The sequence below is a fragment of the Pantherophis guttatus genome, chromosome 6 (assembly GCF_059756535.1).
Source record: "Pantherophis guttatus breed Tessera chromosome 6, ASM5975653v1, whole genome shotgun sequence".
In the NCBI taxonomy this organism is placed as follows: domain Eukaryota; kingdom Metazoa; phylum Chordata; class Lepidosauria; order Squamata; family Colubridae; genus Pantherophis; species Pantherophis guttatus.
Genome location: NC_142068.1, coordinates 5,314,260 through 5,334,430, shown reverse-complemented (window position 1 = coordinate 5,334,430; position 20,171 = coordinate 5,314,260). Strand labels below are relative to the sequence as shown.

Genomic DNA, 20,171 nt, shown 5'->3' with positions numbered 1-20,171 from the left:
GTGGGTAATCCTCCCAGGAAAGGCATTTTTGGAGGATAAGAGACGGGGAGGTGGATAGATAGCTTGCAGGCAGACTTTGAAAAAACAACAACACATCAGTACTGCAGTTATTAAACAGATAAGCCAGTCTCAACAAAATGGGACATCACAGATGGGAAAAAAAAAAAGCTGGATTCACATGCTTTAGGAAAAGGGAAGATAAAATCACTTAAACACAGACAGTAAATGCAGGATTGAAACTTTTCCTATAAATGCACTTTAAAAATTCCCTCATAACCTTGGGCTGTTCTCAAAGGCACAGAGAGGGAAGGAAAAAAAAATTGAACACAGTTTTCTCTTCATCCTGTTTTGTGGGCCAGACAAAACAGGGTGAAGGCATTTTCTTTCTTTTCATTTCTTTAACTTTTTCTAGCAATTTAAAATGTTTGCCTTTTGGATTGAAGACATTCTACAGTTATAATTATCTCAAGGGCACACAAAGACTGACATACACAGACACAACAAAACAAGGAGAAAAGGAGAGGAAAACAGAACCCTCCTGTTTACACACACTGGTCATTCCCACCATAAATCTCAGTTAAATTAGGGAAGGCACAAATCTTAAACATATCACAAGGTTGCATGGAAGACAGAGAGGAAGAGAGAGAAATAAACAACAACAGAAAAAAAACCCCAATATTCCTATTCATATATTTACTTTTTCTTTTAAGTACCTCTATTTAGCCAAATTGGTTTTCCAGCTTTGTCCATGAGCAAAGCCCATTCTTTACATAATTTCCTTGCTCACAGGATGGGCATCTGCCATCTGCCACTCATCCCATGCCTCAAGCAAATCTCTGTGGGGAGCCTGGTTTGATCCTCGAGCTAGAGTTTCCCATGTCTCTTTATTTCCTATGGAGAGATCCAATCGGCCCTGCCAGGTCCCTTGGTGACTAAGTCTCTTTACGAGCTTCTGTCCCGCCTGAACTTTTTAGACCAAAAATAAGCAAAGGGTCTCGGAGGACTCTGGTTCCCTTCTCAGAGTACTGGCCCCTCCTCCTAGGGCAGGAGTCAGCAATCTGAGGCTCTGGAGCCGCATGTGGCTCTTTCACCCCTCTGCTGCAGCTCTCTGTCACTCAAAATATGTGTCACAACCACCAATTTTTTGAGCTTTTCAACCCCCGGTAGGCCAGCCATGGATAAATCCAAGAAAAGAAAAGTTTCAGAAGAAAACAGAATGTTTAATTCAACTACATATGCTAGTTTTGTGGCCATTCAAGAAATAGTCAGGCATGGGAAGGGTTTTGTGGCTCCCGGTGTTTTCTTTTCTGTGGGAAATGGGTCCAAATGGCTCTTTGAGTGTTTAAGGTTGCAGACCTCTGTCCTAGGGAACACCCAGCTCCAGTTTTCAGACCAAAAGGGGTCTGGGAGGACCTCTGCTCCCCTGCAGTAGTACAGGTACCTGCTTCCTCAACCTGCCTCACAGTTGTAGGATATAAGGGTATTCAAAAATAAAATAGTAATTAAGGGAATAGTAATAAATGAATAGAAACTTATTATTCCATTTTGCAATATGTTATTCTGATACAAACGTATTTTCCATTTAAGCATTTATTTGTTAAGTATTTATAATACATGTAATGTATTACATGTATTATATTATTTAATACAGCAGAGGCTTTTCAAAGCATTAGAAGAAATGCTTTGAAAAGTTAAAAAAATTAAGTTGGCCATGCCTACCCAGTCACATAACACCCCCCACCACCCACCAAGCCATGCCCACAGAACTGGTAGTAACAAATTTTACATTTCACCCCGTCATACATTATTGATTATCTACAATTATTCTCCCAATATACTCATTTATATTTACATATATTAGTTGCATCACATTTCGGGTCTACAAATCCCGATTATTTTCTGTTCCAACTCCCACCTCTCACCATGGCTGTGAAGAATTTTGGGACTTGTGCTTGCTTCAAACCTGATTGGAAGCTCACAGAAAGTGACATCAATCTTCTGAAAATAATTGGCATAGAAAATTGGATACTGTAAAAGAGTGAAATATTTTAGGAAATATTTAAAAAAGGGAGAATATTATATTTCCCAATGGGAGAAATGGAGAAACGTTTTTTTGAAAGCAACATCCACTTTCTTAATAGCCCCAGCAGATATTTTGTGCCCATTGGGAAAGACTGGACCAGCCTATCTACAAAACAAAAGACCTTCAGCTCCAGGATGATGGGATTATCATTCAGGGCAAAGCCATTCAGCCACAATAGGAATTGTCCAACAAGCCCATTCATTGCATCAGCGGGCCAAGCTTCAACCAAGCTTGACTCAGACAACATACAAAGTTAGTTATGACCCCTACAACAGCCAATAGAATACATGTTCTTGCACAAGAACAGGAAGTTCAAGTGCAAAGTCCAAGAGAGGGTATAAATGCCTCTCTCAACTCCATGTGGTCAGCTACCCAGAACCATGTGTTTGGTGATTCTGTTTCACCATTAAAACCCTCTTTCCAATCAGCCTCCAGCCTCCATTTTGTATCCAGTGCCTTTCTCCCGGCTTGCAATTGAACCAGATGGATATTTCTTCCAACAATCACATGGAGCAATCACTGTGTTGACCCTTTGCTATCCCATGGGATATAACCCTTCCATCTTTGATATCTCCTATCAAAACTTCCCCACGTCCTTCTTCTGTCCAAATTCACCCCCAGGGACCAAAAGCAAGCAAGAGTTGTGTGATAGATCTGATTCCAGACAGACAAGAAAATCATTTAAAACAGTGTTTTTTCAACCATTTTAAAATGTATAGACTTCAATGCCCAGAATACCCCAGCCAGTAATGGGGAATTCTGGGAACTGAAGTCCACCCATCTTAAAAACGACGAAGGTTGAGAAACACTCCTTTAGGGCAGAGAAAGCTTGAGTGGAGAGCAAGTTAAGGCAGAAGGTCCCGCGAAAAGAAAGGGAATGACCAAGAAATCATTCTAAAAGCCACATCAGTGATATCTTCACCCTATATCCATGATGGCGAACCTATGGCACGCGTGCCACAGGTGGCACACAAAGCCGTATCTGTGGGCAGGCGAGCATTGCCCTAGCTCAGCTCCAGTGCGCGTATGTGTGCTGGCCAGTTGATTTTTGGGCCTTCTGGGCTCACCAGAAGTCGGGAAACTGGCCATTTCTGACCTCCAGGGAGCCTCCGGAGGGGGGAGGCCGTTTTTGCCCTCCCCAGGCTCCAAAAAAGCATCTGGAGTCTTGGGAGGGTGAACAACGGGCCTTCAGGGCCCATTGGAAGTTGGGAAACGGGCTGCTTCTGGCCTCTGGAGGGCCTCCGAGGGGGGTGGGGAAGGCAGTTTTCACCCTCCCCAGACTCCAAGAAAGCCTCTGGAGCCTGGGGAGGGCAAAAAACGGGCCTACTGGGCACAGTGGTAACCTTTTTGCCGTCGCGTGCCAAAAGCAGGGGGAGCACGGGGGAGATCACTCATGCATGCACGGGGGGTTGGGCATGGGTGAGGCATTGAATTATGGGTGTGGGCATGCATGCGCGCGACCTCCCCCCCCCCACAGACACCGCTTTTGGCACACGATGGCAAAAAGGTTAGCCATCACTGCCCTATATTCATTTAAATCTAATTTAGGATGACTGGCAACGAGGAACGGCACAGAGTTTAAAAGGTTTAGGATGTAAGGCGAGTCCTACTAATGGTTCCTGATTGAGTTCTTTCACTCCTTCGGGTAGCTGCAATTTGAAGCTTCTCAGCAGGTTGGTAAACAAAAGGAAAGACTCCATTCTCGCTAAGTTTTCCGCCACACAGACACGGGCTCCTGCAAAGGAAATATTAGAAAAAAACAAGAAAGGGAAGAATTAAATTCATCCCTGAGAGAACAGTCTTGACATCGATCAAAGGCAAACATACCAAAGACTAAATAAATAAATAATAAATCCAAGCTGGGCTTGGAGGGAGGGAGTCAAGAATTGCTTTGTGCATTTCACATTTTGGGCATCTCGGAGATTCTGTGCCAATTTCCTAAATTTCCTTTTTGTAAATTTCTTGTCTGGGCAAGTGACCCCACCGTGCAGGCTAATGACAGCTGAGTTCAGATATAGATGAAAAGGTGGAATTACAGAATATGTTCGTTTCTTGATTGTAGAGTATTAAATCATTGTAGGTGGTCCTTGACTTACAATGGTTCATTTAGTGACCTGTTTGAAGTTACAACGGCACTGGAAAAAGTGACCTAGGACCGTTTTTCACAGATATGACAGTTGTTCATAAGTCTCTTTTTTCAGTGCCGTCATAACTTTGAATGGTCACTAAATGAACTCTTGTAAGTCGAGGACTACCTGTAGTTAATATATATGAAGAGTAAACTTTATTTTTTATATTTTTTATTACAATATTGTGGGGCCATAGTTGTCCAGGGCCTTAGGTGGCCCATGGGCCATGGGTTGGACACGCCTGCTCTAGACCGTTATCCTGGAAGATTCAGTTTCTCCAGGAGACGGGCATTGCCAGAGATCCCATCGGCTCTAACAGAGAGGTCACAAACTGGATTTCAAAAGAGCACCAAAGAAATCGATCCAAACCCGGTCCCAGATTTTCCTTTTCAAGACTGTGGGAGGCCCAATCAAGGATGTCCCACTCCTTTCTTCTCAATCCTCTTTCTAACCACCAGGAAAATGATTCAGAGTTTACCTGCTCCAAATGGCAGAAATCCTTCTCTCTTCATAAAATTTCCCTCTTTGTCCAAAAAATGATTTGGATTGAATTCTTCGGGATTCTCCCATTGCTTAGGATCCAGAAGAACCGAACGGAAATCTACAAAAATTAAAGTTCCCTGAAGGGAAGACAATTGACAAGGTTTGAGCCAACTCAGTTTTAGCCTTTGACTACCCATTACACTCATCTGAAGCCAGGGGTGGGCAACCCGTGGCCCTGGAGTGGCATGCGGCTCTTTCATCCCTCTGCTGTGGCTCCAGACCGAATCGACTGATCCAACAATGGTTGGCCCCATTCCTTACCCCTCCCCTCCCAGTCACTCCTTGCTTGGCCTGAGAAGATAAGGGCGACTGCAAGGGATGGAGACTCGCTCTGGTACATTTGCACTCAAGGCAGCCCTCACTTCTCACTGCTTCGGGCTCGGAGCTGTAAGCCATGTGCAGGAAGCACTACGGCAGAGAGAAGGGGACAGGGCTGATTCTCATCTCTTGCTGGGTCTCACAGGTACTTCTTCTGGCCCTAGTTAGTGCTGGGCGCACCTCGGTTGCTCGGGGAGACACGCAACCTGCTCTCTGCCCCGAGACACTGGCCCGACACAGCTGCAGTCAAAGCCACTGCTGTTGCTGCGTCTGTGGCCTGCCCGCTGCTCTCGCAGCACCTTGTACAGCACAGTGAAATTTAGTTTCCTCCTCCTCCTGGAGCCCCTTACGACATGAAGCCGCAATGCGACACTGCCCCACTCACCCCTGACAACAGCAGTGGAGATGGAGAGAGACAGAGAGAGAACAAGAGAGATACAGGGAGACAGAGACACACAGAGAAAGAAAGAGAGACAGACAGACACACAGAGACACAGAGAGAGACAGACAGACCTCTCTTGGAGATCTTCTGGTCCAGTCCCCTGCTCAAGCAGGAGACCCTATACCCGTGATGGCGAACCTATGGCACATTTGACGGAAGTGGCACGCAGAGTCTTTTCTCTGGGCACGTGAGCCATCGGCCACTGCTCTTCTGGGTTCCAGCGCGCCGGCTAGCTGGTCTTCACGCACACGGGAGCACCGAAACCGGAAGAATAGCTGCATGCGCATGTGGGAAAGATGATCTTCCGGTTTCCTGTGTTCGCATGTGCACTGGGTACCTGGTCTTTGCGTGCGCATGTGCACCAGAAACCGTAAAACCAGGTGGTTGGTGCGCATCGCATGCCGGAAAGCAGAATATTATCTTCCCGGCACGTGCATGCGCACCGGGCTTCTGCTCTTCCGGTTTCTGGCACACACGCACGCTCCCGTTTCAGCACTCGGTGCCGACAAGGTTCGCCAACACTGCTCTATTCCATTTCAGATAAGTGACTGTCTAGTCTCTTCTTAAAAGCCTCCAGTGATGGAGCGCCGACGATTTCTGAAGGCAAGCTGTTCCATTGGTTAATTGAGAAGAAAGAATGCATGTGTGATTACGTATACGCATATACGTAAATTATAAAGTTCCTTGTTTCTTAGATTTTTTTGCGTGTGTGAAAGGGAGTGTGCCTCTAAGACCCTGCATAATACAAGAAGTTGCTCTCAGGATTTATGTCATAAAGTGGGAATGTTTGATGCTCGTTTCATTTGATGGAACGAAGTCCGCTTGATCCTGAAGGCCAGACATGGAATAATGGATGGAAACTGATCCAGGAGAGATTCAACCTAGAAATAAGGAGAATTTTTTTCTGACGGTGAGAACAATCAACCCATGGAACAGAAGTTGCCTTCAGAAGTTGTGGGAGCTTCATACCTGGAGGCTTTCAAGAAGAGACTGGACTACCCTCTGTCAGAAATGGTATTGAGCGGGGTGGGAGGGTTGGACTAGATGACCAACAAAGTCCCTTCCAACTCCGTTATTCTGTTATCTGTTCTCTTACCTTTGGAATAGAAAGTCCGCAGACGTTTACATTTTTCACTGTTCTCCTGGGAGTACCAATTAAAACGTATTTTGAACGCAGAATTTCATGAAGCACAGCCTGAGTGTAAGGCAATTTCCACCGGTCTTCATAACAAATGGAGTCAGAGGAACCCAAAACAGTTTCCATTTCTTTGTAGACTTTATCTGGGTGAAATGTTAGAAAAAGGTAAATAAACCACAGTATTGTAGAGGGTGATAGGGGAGATCCTTTACAACTGCATAATGTCACTGTGCACGACCTTCTGAAATAGTACCGAAAAAACAAGGCGCATAAGATCCTCACTCCCATCACCTCATCAAGATCTTCAGAAAAATGGAAGGGGAGTCCTGGAATTGGGAACTTCCTTGACAGATATTATGTTGCATCCTTCAAGGTGAGTCTGGGCACAGGGGACATCAGGGTTCCGACGGCGAGCCAATGTCTAGCGGTGACCAGGGGTAGGGTGTTCTCTGTGGGTGCTCCCACCTTCTGGAATGAGTTACCTACCGAGTTACCTACTGATTTCCGCTCCTTCCGTCGGGACCTGAAGACTTGGCTGTTCAAGCAAATAGGCTGACTCTGATTTCGGGTTTTATTATTTATTATTAATTAGTTATTTGGTTTAAAATGGGATTTTATTGTACATGTTTCTTAACTTGTGTTCACCGCCCTGAGTCCTTCTGGAAAAGGGCGGCATATAAATACATGTAATAAATAAATAAATAAATAAATTTATCTCTATGATGGTTTACATGTAGTCCTTGACTTACGACCACAATGGAGCCCAAAATTTCTGTTGTTAAGTGAGACATTTGTTAATGGAGTTTTGCCCCATTTTATGACCTTTCTTGTTAAGTGAATCGCTGTAGTTGATAAGTTAGTAAACCGGTTGTTAAGTGAATCTGGCTTCCCCATTGATTTTGCTTGCCAGAAGGTGATCACATGACTTTGGGACACAGCAACGGTCATAAATATGCGCACGAGCGAACCGGTAGCAAAGGTACGTGAAACCCACCAATGGTTGCAACTGAAAAACGGTCTTAAGTCACTTTTTTCAGTGCTGTTGTAACATTGAATGATCACTAAATGAACCGTTGTAAGTCGAGGACTACCTGTATTCAGTCTCATTTCCCAGATGAGCCAGAACTACCCTTTTTCTTACCTTGGATATCTGGATATGTCACCATGAGCAAAAGAGCCCATTGCAGAAAGCTTCCTGTGGTTTCTGTCCCAGCAACAAAAAATTCCATAATGCAATGAGCCATGTTTTCATGATCAAAGGTTGAGTTGGGATCGCTCTGTTTCTAACAAAAGGAGAGATTTTAGTTAGAATTATTTATTACTTTGGTGCCTTGGAGTCAGTCTTGACTTTTGGTCAGGGGTGGGTTCTAAATTTTTTTACTACCGGTTCTGTGGGCGTGGCTTATTTTGTGGGTGTGGCTTGATGGTCATGTGACAATTCTTTAGGATTTAGCAGAGGTACTGGTCTACCAGGCTTTTAACTGCTTGCAGAGCTGTACCCATCTACCCATTTATTTTTGCAGGCACTGGCCTACCCATTTATTTTTGCAGGCACCGGTCTACTCATTTGTTTTTGGAGGCACCGGTCTACCACCAAACTGCCTTTTACCACTGATCAGCTGTAGGGCGGCCCTTTGAAGCCCCGCGGCAAGAGTTTAAACAGTTTTTTTCCTTATAGCCCATCAGCTGGGACTCAGGAGGCAGCAATAGATTGGGGGTGGGGCCAAATAAAAGGTAAGAATAACGTGGGGGGGGCGGGGGCCCCAGAACCGGTTTGGTGATGTCATATCGTCACCGCTACCGGCTTGGCGGAACCGGGCGGAACCAGGAGGAACTCACCATTGCTTTTGGTGATTGCTTGACAAGTCCCTGCAGTTTTCTTGGCAAGATGCCAGAAGTGATTTGCCATTGCCTGCTTCCTAGATCTGAAACAGAATGGCTGCCCCCAAAATCACCCAACTGGCTTTGTGTTGTTAGAAGGAAAATCCATCTGGTTCAGTTCCAAGCTGGGAGAAAGACCCTAGAAACAACATGCAGGCTGATTGGAAAGAAAGGTTTATTGATGAAGCAGGGTTCTGGGCAGTGGTGAAATCTGAACCAGTTTGCTACCGGTTGGCTGGCCGTGCATGCCAGCGAACAGCGAAACCCACGCTGCACTTGCGCATGCACAGTACGTGCCAAAAGGAGGCTTGGAAAGGTAAGTAGAACAGCAAGGGGGGGATCAGCTGTGCCGCGCGATTTAGCTTTGCTAGAAAGCAGGATTTCCTGCTTTCTAGCAAAGCTGAACCCCGCGGCACAGCTGATCATCGGAAATACCAGTCCGACCAAATCGGTAGATTTTTAAACTCAAGACCCTACTGTTCCGACAGGCGGGGCTATCTAATCGAATGATTTTAAATTGGGTTTTAACTTTGGGTTTTAAAATTCAGCCAAAACTATTTAATGATTTTAATTAATTTTAACTATGATATTGTATATTTATGTTTTTAATTTTGGCTGTACACTGCCCCGAGCCCTTCGGGAGGAGGGCGGTATATAAATAATAATACTAATAATACTAATAATAATACTAATAATACTAATACTAATAATAATAATAATAATAATAATAATAATAATAATAATAATAATATTGAACTACCAGTTCAACCAAACCCGTAGCTTTTTTTACTACCGGTTCGCCCGAACTGGAGTGAACCGGTAGCATTTCATCCCTGGTTCTGGGGCAGCTGACCAATTGGTTTGATGAGTACATGGATTTTTATCAGGTTCAGAGATGCTGCTGGGGGAGGGGTTGTGCAACGTCTGAAATGCCCTTGGGAGATTGTGCAATGTAGTGAGCTCTGTGTCTTCTGCTAAATGGTAGTGGGTTAATCTTATTACAGTAGGACCTCTGGTCACGAACGCTTCTGACCATGACCAAATTGGGTTCCCACCAAAAAATTCACAAAATTTTTGAATCTGGTCGCAAACACATATTCGGGTGGCAATCAAATACGGCCACAGCCGATTTCCCCTTCTGTGCCGATTCCCCTTCCATGCCATTTTTTTTTTGTAAGCGCATGTGCTTCTGGTCTCGACCAAATCAGGTTGCAATCGAAGTTACGGTTGTGACCAGAGGTTCTACTGTATGTCCTAAATGGTCATATCCTGTTCTTAGAATTTGGGTGGAGGAGAATGTAAATTTTTAATCCCATCGCTGGAGGTGAAGGTCTTTTGTTTCAATCTTTCTTAATTGGTGCAAAATATCTGCTGGGTGCTATTAAGAAAGACTGAGTTTGCTTCCCGTCTTTAAGAGTATGTTTCTCCATTTCTCCTTTAGGGAAATATAATATTCTGGCTTTCTCTGTTAGGAAAATATAATATTCTGCCTTTTTAATATTTCCCAAAATATTTAATATTTCCCAAAATATTCCATTCTTCTATGAGGGGGAGGGGGCTTCCCACAGTGTCTAAAGCGGGACTAGAACTCAATCTCCTGGTTTCTAACCTTGTTTTAACCCCTGTACTGAACTAGCTCTTTTAATTAGAATTAAGTATGTGCAAAATCTATTTTTTCTGGGAATGGAACATTGTAGAAAAACCTGAAACTTTCTACCTTTTCTCTAGACCTTGCCAATCCAGCTATTCTGATCCAAAATAAAGGCTAATTTCCCAGAAACCTATACACTAGAAGTAGTTGATGAAACACGGGATTGTTTCAGCAGTGGAATCCATGTGAGATATCATGAATTGCTTCCAAATCAAAGATTAGCTTCAGGAAATCACTGATCCAGGTTGGCATGGAATGGAGAAGTAATAGAATGTGTTGCAATTCTCTGGAACGTTCCATTCTCAAACAGAATGTGTATCCCTATTTAACATATACATGCCGCACTGAAGATTGTCTGATCATTGTGCTATTCTCATGACATGATATTAAACAGTCACTTTTCTGTGTTTTGAATACTAAACCCCTTATAGAACTGAGATCCAAAATGGGACTAATATAAGGAGTAGTTGTTAAGTGGGGGTGTTGGAATATACAGTGCTCATGTATTTTGTGCAACAACTTCAGCCGTGATGGCAAACCTGTGGCACGCATGGCAGAGGTGGCACACAAAGCCCTCTCAGTGGGCACGCATGCCATCGCCAGCTGCTCTTCCGGGTTCCGTTGCATGCATTCGCACTGGCCAGCTGGTTTTCATGCATGCGCGTGCCAGAATCCGAAAGAGACCAGCTAGCCAGCACACGACAGAACCTGGAAGAGAGCAGCTGGTTGGCGCACACCTGTGTGATGTAACCCGGAAGTGCAGCTGGCTGCCGCACGCATGCACACCGGCCAACTACTCTCTTCTAGGTTCCGGCGTTCTGGCGTGCGTGTGCTCCAGTTTCGGCACTCAATGCCAAAAAGGTTAACCGTTACTGAACTACAGCAATATTAATTAGAGACAATAGATGGCAGTGCTTATAAATTTATAGCTCCATCTATGGTATACTAGTCTATGTGTTTTCTCTGAATAAAGTTTCCTGCTTCCTTGTTGCAGTTAAGCAGAAAAGCACATGGGGAGTGTGCATTATCTGTTCTGAAGGGCTATATACAGAATTTCTAACAGCTTCTTATCTTTTAATTAATTTACAAGAAGCCAAGAGACCTAAATTCTAATGATAGTATTAAAGTTAATTGAACTTAAAAGGTGTGTCTGTGTGCATAAACAAACAAACATACATACATACAAGCAGGCAGTTTTTAACACAGGCTAAGAACTTGAATAGCTCTGAATAGCCTATGTTCTCAAAGGCTCAAAAAATCCTCTTGACATATCTGTGGATCCCAGCAGGCATGATTAAAATTCCCAGAAGATCCTTACCTTTTCTATCTGGAGAAGATAAAGATCCAGGAAATCCTCTGGCTGACGCAGGGCCAAATCTTGGCTGTGTTTCTCTGACTCTTCCTTTATAAGTGACATCCCTGTCTGGACCGATGCTTGTATCTTCTGATGAGGCCCTGGGAGATGTTTCACTAGCCATGGAAACAATTCATAGAACTACAAGAGAAGTAAAAACAAAATCCTATCAGCTCCCTGATGAATTAGGTAATGCAGGTAGTCCTCGAATTACAACAGTTCATTTAGTGACCATTCAAAGCTAGAATGGCACTGAAAAAAGTGGCATGATCATTTTCCACACGTACAACCATTGCAGCATCGCCCATGGTCTCGTGATCAAAATTCAGACGCTTGGCAACTGACTCATACTTATGACTGTTGCAGTATCCTGGAGTCATGTGATCCCCTTTTGCGACCTTCCGACAAGCAAAGTTAATGCTTGGGGAAGCCAGATTCACTGAATAACTGTGTTACCAACTTAACAACTGCAGCGACTCACTTAACAACTTTGGCAAGAAAGGCAGCAACATGGGGCAAAATTCGCTTAACAACTGTTTCACTTAGCAACAGAAATTTTGGACTCAATGGTGGTCGTAAGTCAAGGGCTACCTGTATGAGGGCTTCCAGACCTGGGCTGCATAACAAAGACAACTACTAGAGGTCAGCAAAACATTCTTTTTTTTTAATTATTTTATCTTACACATCCAACAAACATTAAATCTATAGCGGTCTACATCCCAACGCGAAAAGGAAATAAACTTGTCCCATTACATATATAGGGTAACGTACAAAAGTCTATTACATATACCAATTGACATGCTTATCCAATATCTCTATTCATAGCTCGATTTGACATCCAATTATACCATTGACTCCAAGATATATAGTAATCTATGTCCCCCCGTCCTTTCAGTAACATAGTAAGCCGATCTGATTCCGCACAATTCATTATTTTCTGAATTACTACTTGTTCGGGTGGGCTAACATCCATCTTCCAGTATTGAGCCCATGCCAATCTTGCAGCTGTTGTTATATGCAGCAGCAGGTACCATGCCGTTCTATTAACATTTTCGGGTCTTATCCCTAATAAAAATACCTCAGGACGCAATTGTATATGCTGCCCCAACATTTCATTGAGCCACTTCAGACTATTCTTCCAAAATTTCATTGCCTCCCGGCAGGTCCACCATTGGTGGAAATATGTGCCTTCTTTAACGCCACATTTCCAACAGACTGAGGGTGTTCCAGGGAACATTTTTGCGAGTCTGGCCAGCGGTAAATGCCATCGGTATGCCATTTTATATATATATTCTTTATATCCTATTGACCGGATTAATTTCATATTCTTAGTCCAAATTTTGCTCCACCTCTCAGGCTCTATTGAATAACCTAGATTCTTCTCCCAGGCATGAACCGAATTCTTCGCACCTTTCTCACCTACCTCCATAGCCATAAAGAATTTATAACATTTAGATAACACCTTTTCATCCACCCCCAATAGTATTCTATCCAAAATCTGCACCTCTCGGCTAATCCCAAATCTCTGTCTATCTCTCATATACTTACTACTAATTTGCATGTACATCCACCAATCTAGGTTCACTCCTTGTTCCTGAAGTAACAATTTAGTTTTTAACTTCCCATTCGTATCTAATATTTCTTTGTAAATCAATTTTTTCTCTGGATTATACAGACTCTGATAGATCACAGCTTCCACAGGTGAAACCCAGAGTGGTAGCTTATTATAATATGTTTTCCTAATTTCCATCCAACTCTCAATCAGGACTCCTCGTGAAGAGGTTAAACTTCAGGTAAATGAGAATTCTTTGGTTCAGGTAAATGAGAATTCTTTGGTCAAATCCCAAAGCCTCAATATATAGGCCTGAAACTTTGGTCAAGGTTAAATATTTGCTTTACGCCAGTAAGGAGTTGCTGAGATGACAGAGAGTATTTTTATCTGAAAAGAGCAGACTGACCCAGACAGATGCATCCTGTTGCTGACTTCTGCATTTAACCCCAAATGTCATATATAACATGTGTTATGTATAATTATACCCCAATATATTTGTGTTATTTCCTCTTTCCTGTTATCTATTGCTAAATGTCTGGACTAGACATCTTTCGTTTCCTCTAAGACCAAATATGTCTTAATGCACCCTCGACAAATATCTACGTAGTCTAACAGTATATAAGCAACACCTCTGTACACCCTTTGGGGTTCAGACAATTTGCTGTGTTAACTGCTGTTTGAACCTTATGCATAATAAACCTTTCCTGCATTGAAGTGCTTGGTCTGGTCCCGTGATTTTCCTACAACAGATGGCGACTCCGCCGGGACAATAGACTGAGGCAATATTTTGCTGAGGGCCGTTCAACCCTTCAGGCCCTCGGGGCAGCCGCTCCCGAAAATCCTCCAGGGCCCACGGGAGTTCCAGACTTCCGGGAGGCGGCAGCGACTTCCCTGTGAGGCTGACGGTGCTGTGAGCGAGTCCAAGAACCCTGCGGTGTAGGAAAGGAGGTGTGAGTGGTTCCTGGCCAGGACGTGTGAAATGAAGACACCTCAGGCGAGTATATGTAAGAGTTTGTTACCTGTCTCATTTGAAGACAGAAGAGGGGACCTGATCACTCCCCTGGACTCAGGACGGCTGTCCTAAGGAAGTCCTTGTGAGGTAATTGTGTGGGTTGGTTAAGTCATCGCATTTCTCTTCAGTGGCCGTGAGTTCCGGGGCTGAGAGTCGGTGACAATGTGTTAGGATGGGGGGGAATACCCAGAGCGTGCCCAACACACCGTTGGCATGCATGTTGAAAGGTTTTGACAGCTATTTTAAGAACCCCTCATATCCCAAAATGAAAAAAGAACGTCTGAAGTATTTGTGCACCACTGTGTGGCCTAACATGGGAACAGGGTGGCCCCCAGAGGGTTCGTTTAAGGAAGAGGTAGCAGATGACCTGTGGGGTATCATAGCAAAAGATCAAGAAAAATACCCAGATCAGTTTCCATATATTGACCAGTGGGTAAATGCGTTGACAGAACAGGCAGAGGATTTGTTACAATGCCAGGCAGAAATGGTGAGACTCTGTGTTGCTAGACCAAAGATGAAATGTTGCAGGAAGAGTGTTATGAAGGAAGGGAAAAGTAAATACATGAACACACCGCGTCGGATGCGAAAGATTTTAGTTGGGGATGAGGAAGAATGTTTTCCCACTGTGCCGCCGTTACCGCCATATCAGCCGCCCGCTCAGGGGGCTGCTTATCAGCCACCCGCCGCCGGAGGGGCTGGTGCAGGGGGAGACATGCAGGATGTTGTACGCCCGAAGGTAAAAACAAGCCCGTCGGTGGAGGAAAGTGATCAGGCGGAAGGAGAAGTGGCTCGGGGAGCTGTTGGGGGTGTGGTAGAAGGAGTACAGACCCGCGCAGCAAAGGCTGCTGCTTTAGCGGAGGCAGAGGCAAGGGCTAGAGTTGCTGAGGCAGAATTGGTGGCTCCCTTGAGGCAGATCGATCAGCCGGTTGCGAATGCCCAAGGTGAGGTGGCGATACATCCTATGTTTCAATATGTACCATTCTCCACTACTGATTTGTTAAATTGGAAACAACATTATGGACCCCTCTCTGCTAAACCTACTGAGATGGCGGATCTTTTTCAAACCATTATGCAAACCCATAATCCTACGTGGAATGATATACAACAATTATTGAATGTCTTACTAACCCCTGAGGAAAAGGAAAAGTGGAAGTTGGCCATGAGGAAGGGAGTCAGGGAAGCGTTCCGAGATGATGCCGACTTTGCTAGGGAGTTACCATTACGAGTGCCAGAGGTGGATCCAGGGTGGAACCCTCGGGTGCCCGATGATTTGACTCGTTTGACGGAGTACAGGAATGCGGTAGTAAGGGCTTTGAGAGTGGCAGGAAGACCCCCTCGTTAATAACACAGGGGGCTGATGAGAGTCCTGAGAGCTTCTTGCAGAGGTTGGTCGAGGCCTATGAGCTGTATACACAGGTGGACCCTAGGTTGCCAGAGAATGTAAGGATTTTGAATGAAAGATTTATAGCCCAGAGTTATGATGATATTAGAAGGAAATTGCAGAAACAGGAAGGAGCTTTAGGGAAGAATACGAGTGAGTTGTTGGAGATAGCAAGGAAAGTGTATGTTAATAGAGACAAGGTGGAGAAAAAGGAAAAGGAGGAGCAGGCTAGAGTTAAAATGCAGAAGAAGGCCGAGTTGTTAGCGGTGGCTTTGCAAGGAGGAGTGTCCTTGGGACCAAACCAGTGTGCCTATTGTAAAGGTGAGGGACACTGGCAGAGAGAATGTCCAAGGCATATGATGAGAGGTAGGGGTGAAGCCAGGACCTTCTGGAGAGGAGGTGGAAGGGTACAGTCACCTGAAAGGAACCGAGGAAGTCAAGGAGATGGTCAGTTAATGGGAAGAGGTGGATTTCGTGGACGGCGGGGTAATAGGGGAATGAATAGAGGTTTCGGAAATCCCAATAGGCTTTGAGAAATACCAGAGACTGTGGGGTTGGCCGACACAGATTGGATGGACTGACGGGGACCAGGCTTGGAGGAGGCCCCATCCGAGCCATTGGTTACAGTGGATGTTGGGGGCCAACAGACAACCTTTTTGATAGATACAGGAGCAGGAAGGTCAGTTGTAAATAGACCAATAGCAGCGCCTGGACCTTATACAGTTCAGGTTCAGGGAGTGTCGGGAACTGTTTTGGGGCATCCAGTTTTGAGACCTGTATCGTGTGATTTTAAAGGAACCAAAATAGAGCATGAGTTCCTCTATATTCCTGAGTGTCCGCTCCCGTTACTGGGCAGGGATCTGCTTAGTAAATTAGGAGCAACCATTTCTTTCGATGCAGGGAAACAGAGAGTGACAGTCAGGCACCCTCCGGAGGAGATGTGGAGATTGATGGTAGTGAGACAAATCAAGGAAGAGATTAAAGATGATGCATGGCAAGAGTTTGATGTACCAGGATTGTGGGCTGAAGATAATCCTCCCGGATTTACAGCTCATCATCTTCCGGTAGTGGTGGAATTGAAATCGGGTGCTGTTCCCATACGTATAGGTCAGCGACTTGTGTCTAGGGAGGCAGTTTGCGCTGTATATGACAGCATTCAGAGATATCTTGAGGCAGGAGTGTTGGTGCCTATTCAATCCCCATGGAACACCCCAATAATTCCAATCAAGAAGGCTGACGGCTCCTTTAGGCCGGTACAAGATTTGCGCCCTGTAAACCGCCTGACAGTGACCTTGCACCCCGCTGTGTCAAACCCCTATACCCTACTTAGTTTAATTCCGCCCCGAGCTGCTTGGTTTTCCGTCATAGACTTGAAAGATGCTTTCTTTACGATACCTATTCATCCGGTTAGTCAGCCTCTGTTTGCATTTGAGTGGGAACACCCAAGAAATGGAACTAAATCTCAATATACATGGACTAGGCTTCCTCAAGGATTTAAAAACTCTCCTACCTTGTTTGGAACAGCTTTAGCCAAAGATTTGCAATACTATGTGCCATGCCAACAGGGAGATACTATCTTGCAGTATGTAGATGATGTGCTTGTAACAGGTCAGGATGAAGATACTTGTTGGGAAAACACCAAGGCATTACTAGATCTGCTGTTGGAATGTGGATACAGAGTTTCCCGGAAAAAGGCCCAGCTGGTGCAACGGCATGTGAGGTATTTAAGGTACGATATTGAACGAGGACAAAGAGCGCTGGGGCCAGAAAGAAAACAAGCAATTTTGGCTCTAGCAGAGCCAAAAACAAAGAGACAGCTGCGAAGCTTCCTGGGATTAGCAAGCTTTTGTCGGATTTGGATTCCAAATTTTGCTTTAATGGCCGCCCCTTTGTATGTTGCAACAAGGGGGGCGAACATTGAGCCGTTGGAATGGGGAGGGGAACAAAAGAAAGCATTCCAAGACATTAAGGAAGCTTTGACACAAGCTCCTGCATTAGCTTTGCCAAATTTGCAAAAGCCTTTCAATTTATATGTAGATACTAACAAGAATATCGCTTTGGGGGTATTGACCCAGCCGCTTGGGAGCTGGCAGCAACCAGTGGCTTATCTTTCTAAACAACTAGATGGAGTTGCAAAGGGCTGGCCTCATTGTCTCAAAGTGTTAGCTGCTATTGCGGAATTAATACAAGATTGCAATAAGCTTACTTTTTCTTGTCCCATAAATGTGCACACTCCTCATGCAGTGCAATCAGTGTTAGATGCAAAAGGACATCTGTGGATAAGTGGACAACGTTTAGCAAAGTATCAAGCTATAATGATTGAGAACCCTCAGGTGCAACTAGTTGTTTCAAATAGATTGAATCCGGCTACTCTATTACCTACAGAGTCAGAACCAGTGCATGATTGCTTGCAGGTGCTTGAGAAAGTGTACGCTAGTCGAGCTGATTTAACTGATATCCCTTTGCCGGACGCCCAGCTTAACTGGTATATGGATGGATCTAGCTACATAGTAGAAGGAAATAGGGTGTCTGGATATGCAATAGTGGATGATGAAAGAGTAGTAGAAAGTGGCCCTTTAGGAAAAGGACATAGTGCGCAAGTAGCTGAGCTGTGGGCACTAATAAGAGCATTGGAACGGGCATCGGATGAAACATTAAATGTGTGGACTGACAGCAAGTATGCTTTTCTAACTTTGCATGCTCACGGAGCAGTGTATAAAGAGAGAGGATTTAGAGATTCAGCTGGAAAATACATTTTGCATGGGCATTTGATAAGTCGTTTACTTGATGCTGTACAGAGACCAAAGAAAGTGGCAGTGATGCATTGTAGAGGACACCAAAGAGGAGATGATAGAATAACTATGGGAAATAGGGCGGCTGACTTAGAAGCAAGGGAAGCTGCCAAGCGCCATGGGCCAACCCCCGACTTATCAATATGTGTGGCTATGGACATGGGAGTGATACCACCTGAAATAAAACCTACCTATACCCAGCAAGAGAGTGTAAAAGCAGTAACGGATTTACAGGCTACAGTGGAGAGTGGATGGTATGTGCTGCCAGACCAGAGAGTGTATGTGCCGTCGTCTGTATCCTGGACTCTGGCGCAATTAGCCCATGGAACTGCTCATATGGGAAAAACAGCTTTGGAAGCAGCTTTAAAAAGAGATTATTACATTGATGGCCTAGCAGGCATTGCTGCGGGGGTGGTGGCCAGGTGCATCACTTGTGCAAAAGTTAATCCTAGACAAGGACCCTTATTGCCCCCCGGAGCAATACCATGTGCATACATTCCTATGGATTACATCATGATTGATTTCACTGATATGCCGAGATGTGGACTGTTTAAAGCTATGTTGGTTATTGTGGATATGTATACTGGATGGCCGGAGGCATTTCCTACTAAAACTAAACAGGCGAGGGAAGTGGCAAGGCTATTACTTAAAGAGATTATACCCAGGTTCGGGATGCCTACCAATATTTCCTCTGATAATGGTCCTGAGTTTGTTCATCATGTTAATCAGGCAGTAACTCAAGCTGTGGGGATTCGGTGGCGGTTTCACAGTTCTTTTCATCCACAATCAGGAGGCGCTATAGAGAGATTGAACAGAACCCTGAAAGAAAGAATTACTAAGATTTGTACTGAAAGTCATTTGAAATGGCCTGATGCTTTACCGCTAGCTTTGTATGCAATTCGAAGCTCTCCAAGGGGACAACACAAGTTGTCTCCCTATGAATTGATGTTTGGGCGACCTCCCAACCTTTTGAGGCGACACCTAGCGGGATGGCCGGATTTGGGTCATAAGGGGGGTGTTTGGAATATGGAAATGGTGCAAGAACTAAGCAAACAGGTTGAAAAATTACAACAATATGTGATGGAACAGGTACCCCCTAGACTGGTAACTCACTGTCATCCCTTTAAACCCGGAGATCGAGTGTGGGTTAAACATTGGAAGAAAGAACAGCTAGAAGGGAGATGGAAGGGACCTTTTACCGTTGTCATGTCTTCCCCACTTGCTGTTAAGATTGCAGAGTCCAAATCATGGATCCATTGGACACGAGTCAAAGCGGCAGCAGACAAAAGTTGGAGAGTGTCCATCGACTCAAAGAATCCAACCAAGCTTACTTTTAGACGCTACTAAATGATGTATGATGTTTTGCATATGTATATAGGTTATTCGAATATTGTATCCAGGTATATCTGAGTGGCTGAAAGAAGACAGAACGTCTTGCCCTGCCGAAGCACACCGGAAGCTGCTTCCCAGCGCACGGCCGAAGATTGGCAGCACTTCATGTGGGAGACTTGGATGTGGGGATTGTGGATCGTTGCTGTTTTATTATTTGTTCCTTTTATATTCTATCAATATAGACTGCGCTTGTGTGGAGAAACCCTTAATCCGCCGGTCCGTTTGCCTCACTCTGTTCTCTTCGCCCAGTCTATTTCTCCGCCAGAGCTGATCACGTGGCAGGAATTTCTCAAGGAAGGAAGAAACCCTTGCTAAGTCACACCGGAAGCTGACTTTCTACGCACGGGGGAAGATTGGATGAAGAAATTTTTATTCCTTTCTTTACTGTGTATTCACTTTCTTTTGATGATTATATGTGTTGGTTCTGCCATTGTAAGTGCGGATGCTGTTGCTGTGCACATTGTATTGATTGTGTTATTTGTATACATTGTAATGACAAGTGT

At 44.5% G+C, this 20,171-nt stretch overlaps 1 protein-coding gene across 3 annotated transcripts in view; it reads right to left on the bottom strand.

Moving 5' to 3' along the window:
- Positions 1-1,199: 1,199 nt before the first annotated feature.
- LOC148112989 (cytochrome P450 2C29-like) overlaps positions 1,200-20,171 on the bottom strand; it is a 30,056-nt gene continuing 11,084 nt past the window's right edge. Inside the window, exons 5-10 of one of the 3 annotated variants that reach the window (XM_087872039.1) lie at positions 11,504-11,680; positions 7,795-7,936; positions 6,612-6,796; positions 4,691-4,832; positions 3,694-3,818; positions 1,200-2,028 (exon numbers count right to left, since the gene is read on the bottom strand). In XM_087872039.1, coding sequence (XP_087728165.1) covers positions 1,867-2,028; positions 3,694-3,818; positions 4,691-4,832; positions 6,612-6,796; positions 7,795-7,936; positions 11,504-11,680 — 933 coding nt within the window. In that variant the 3' untranslated portion in view covers positions 1,200-1,866. Of the gene's footprint in view, positions 2,029-3,489; positions 3,819-4,690; positions 4,833-6,611; positions 6,797-7,794; positions 7,937-11,503; positions 11,681-20,171 lie in introns of those variants that run through there. The other 2 variants (XM_087872040.1, XM_087872041.1) reach the window with 2 other exon arrangements.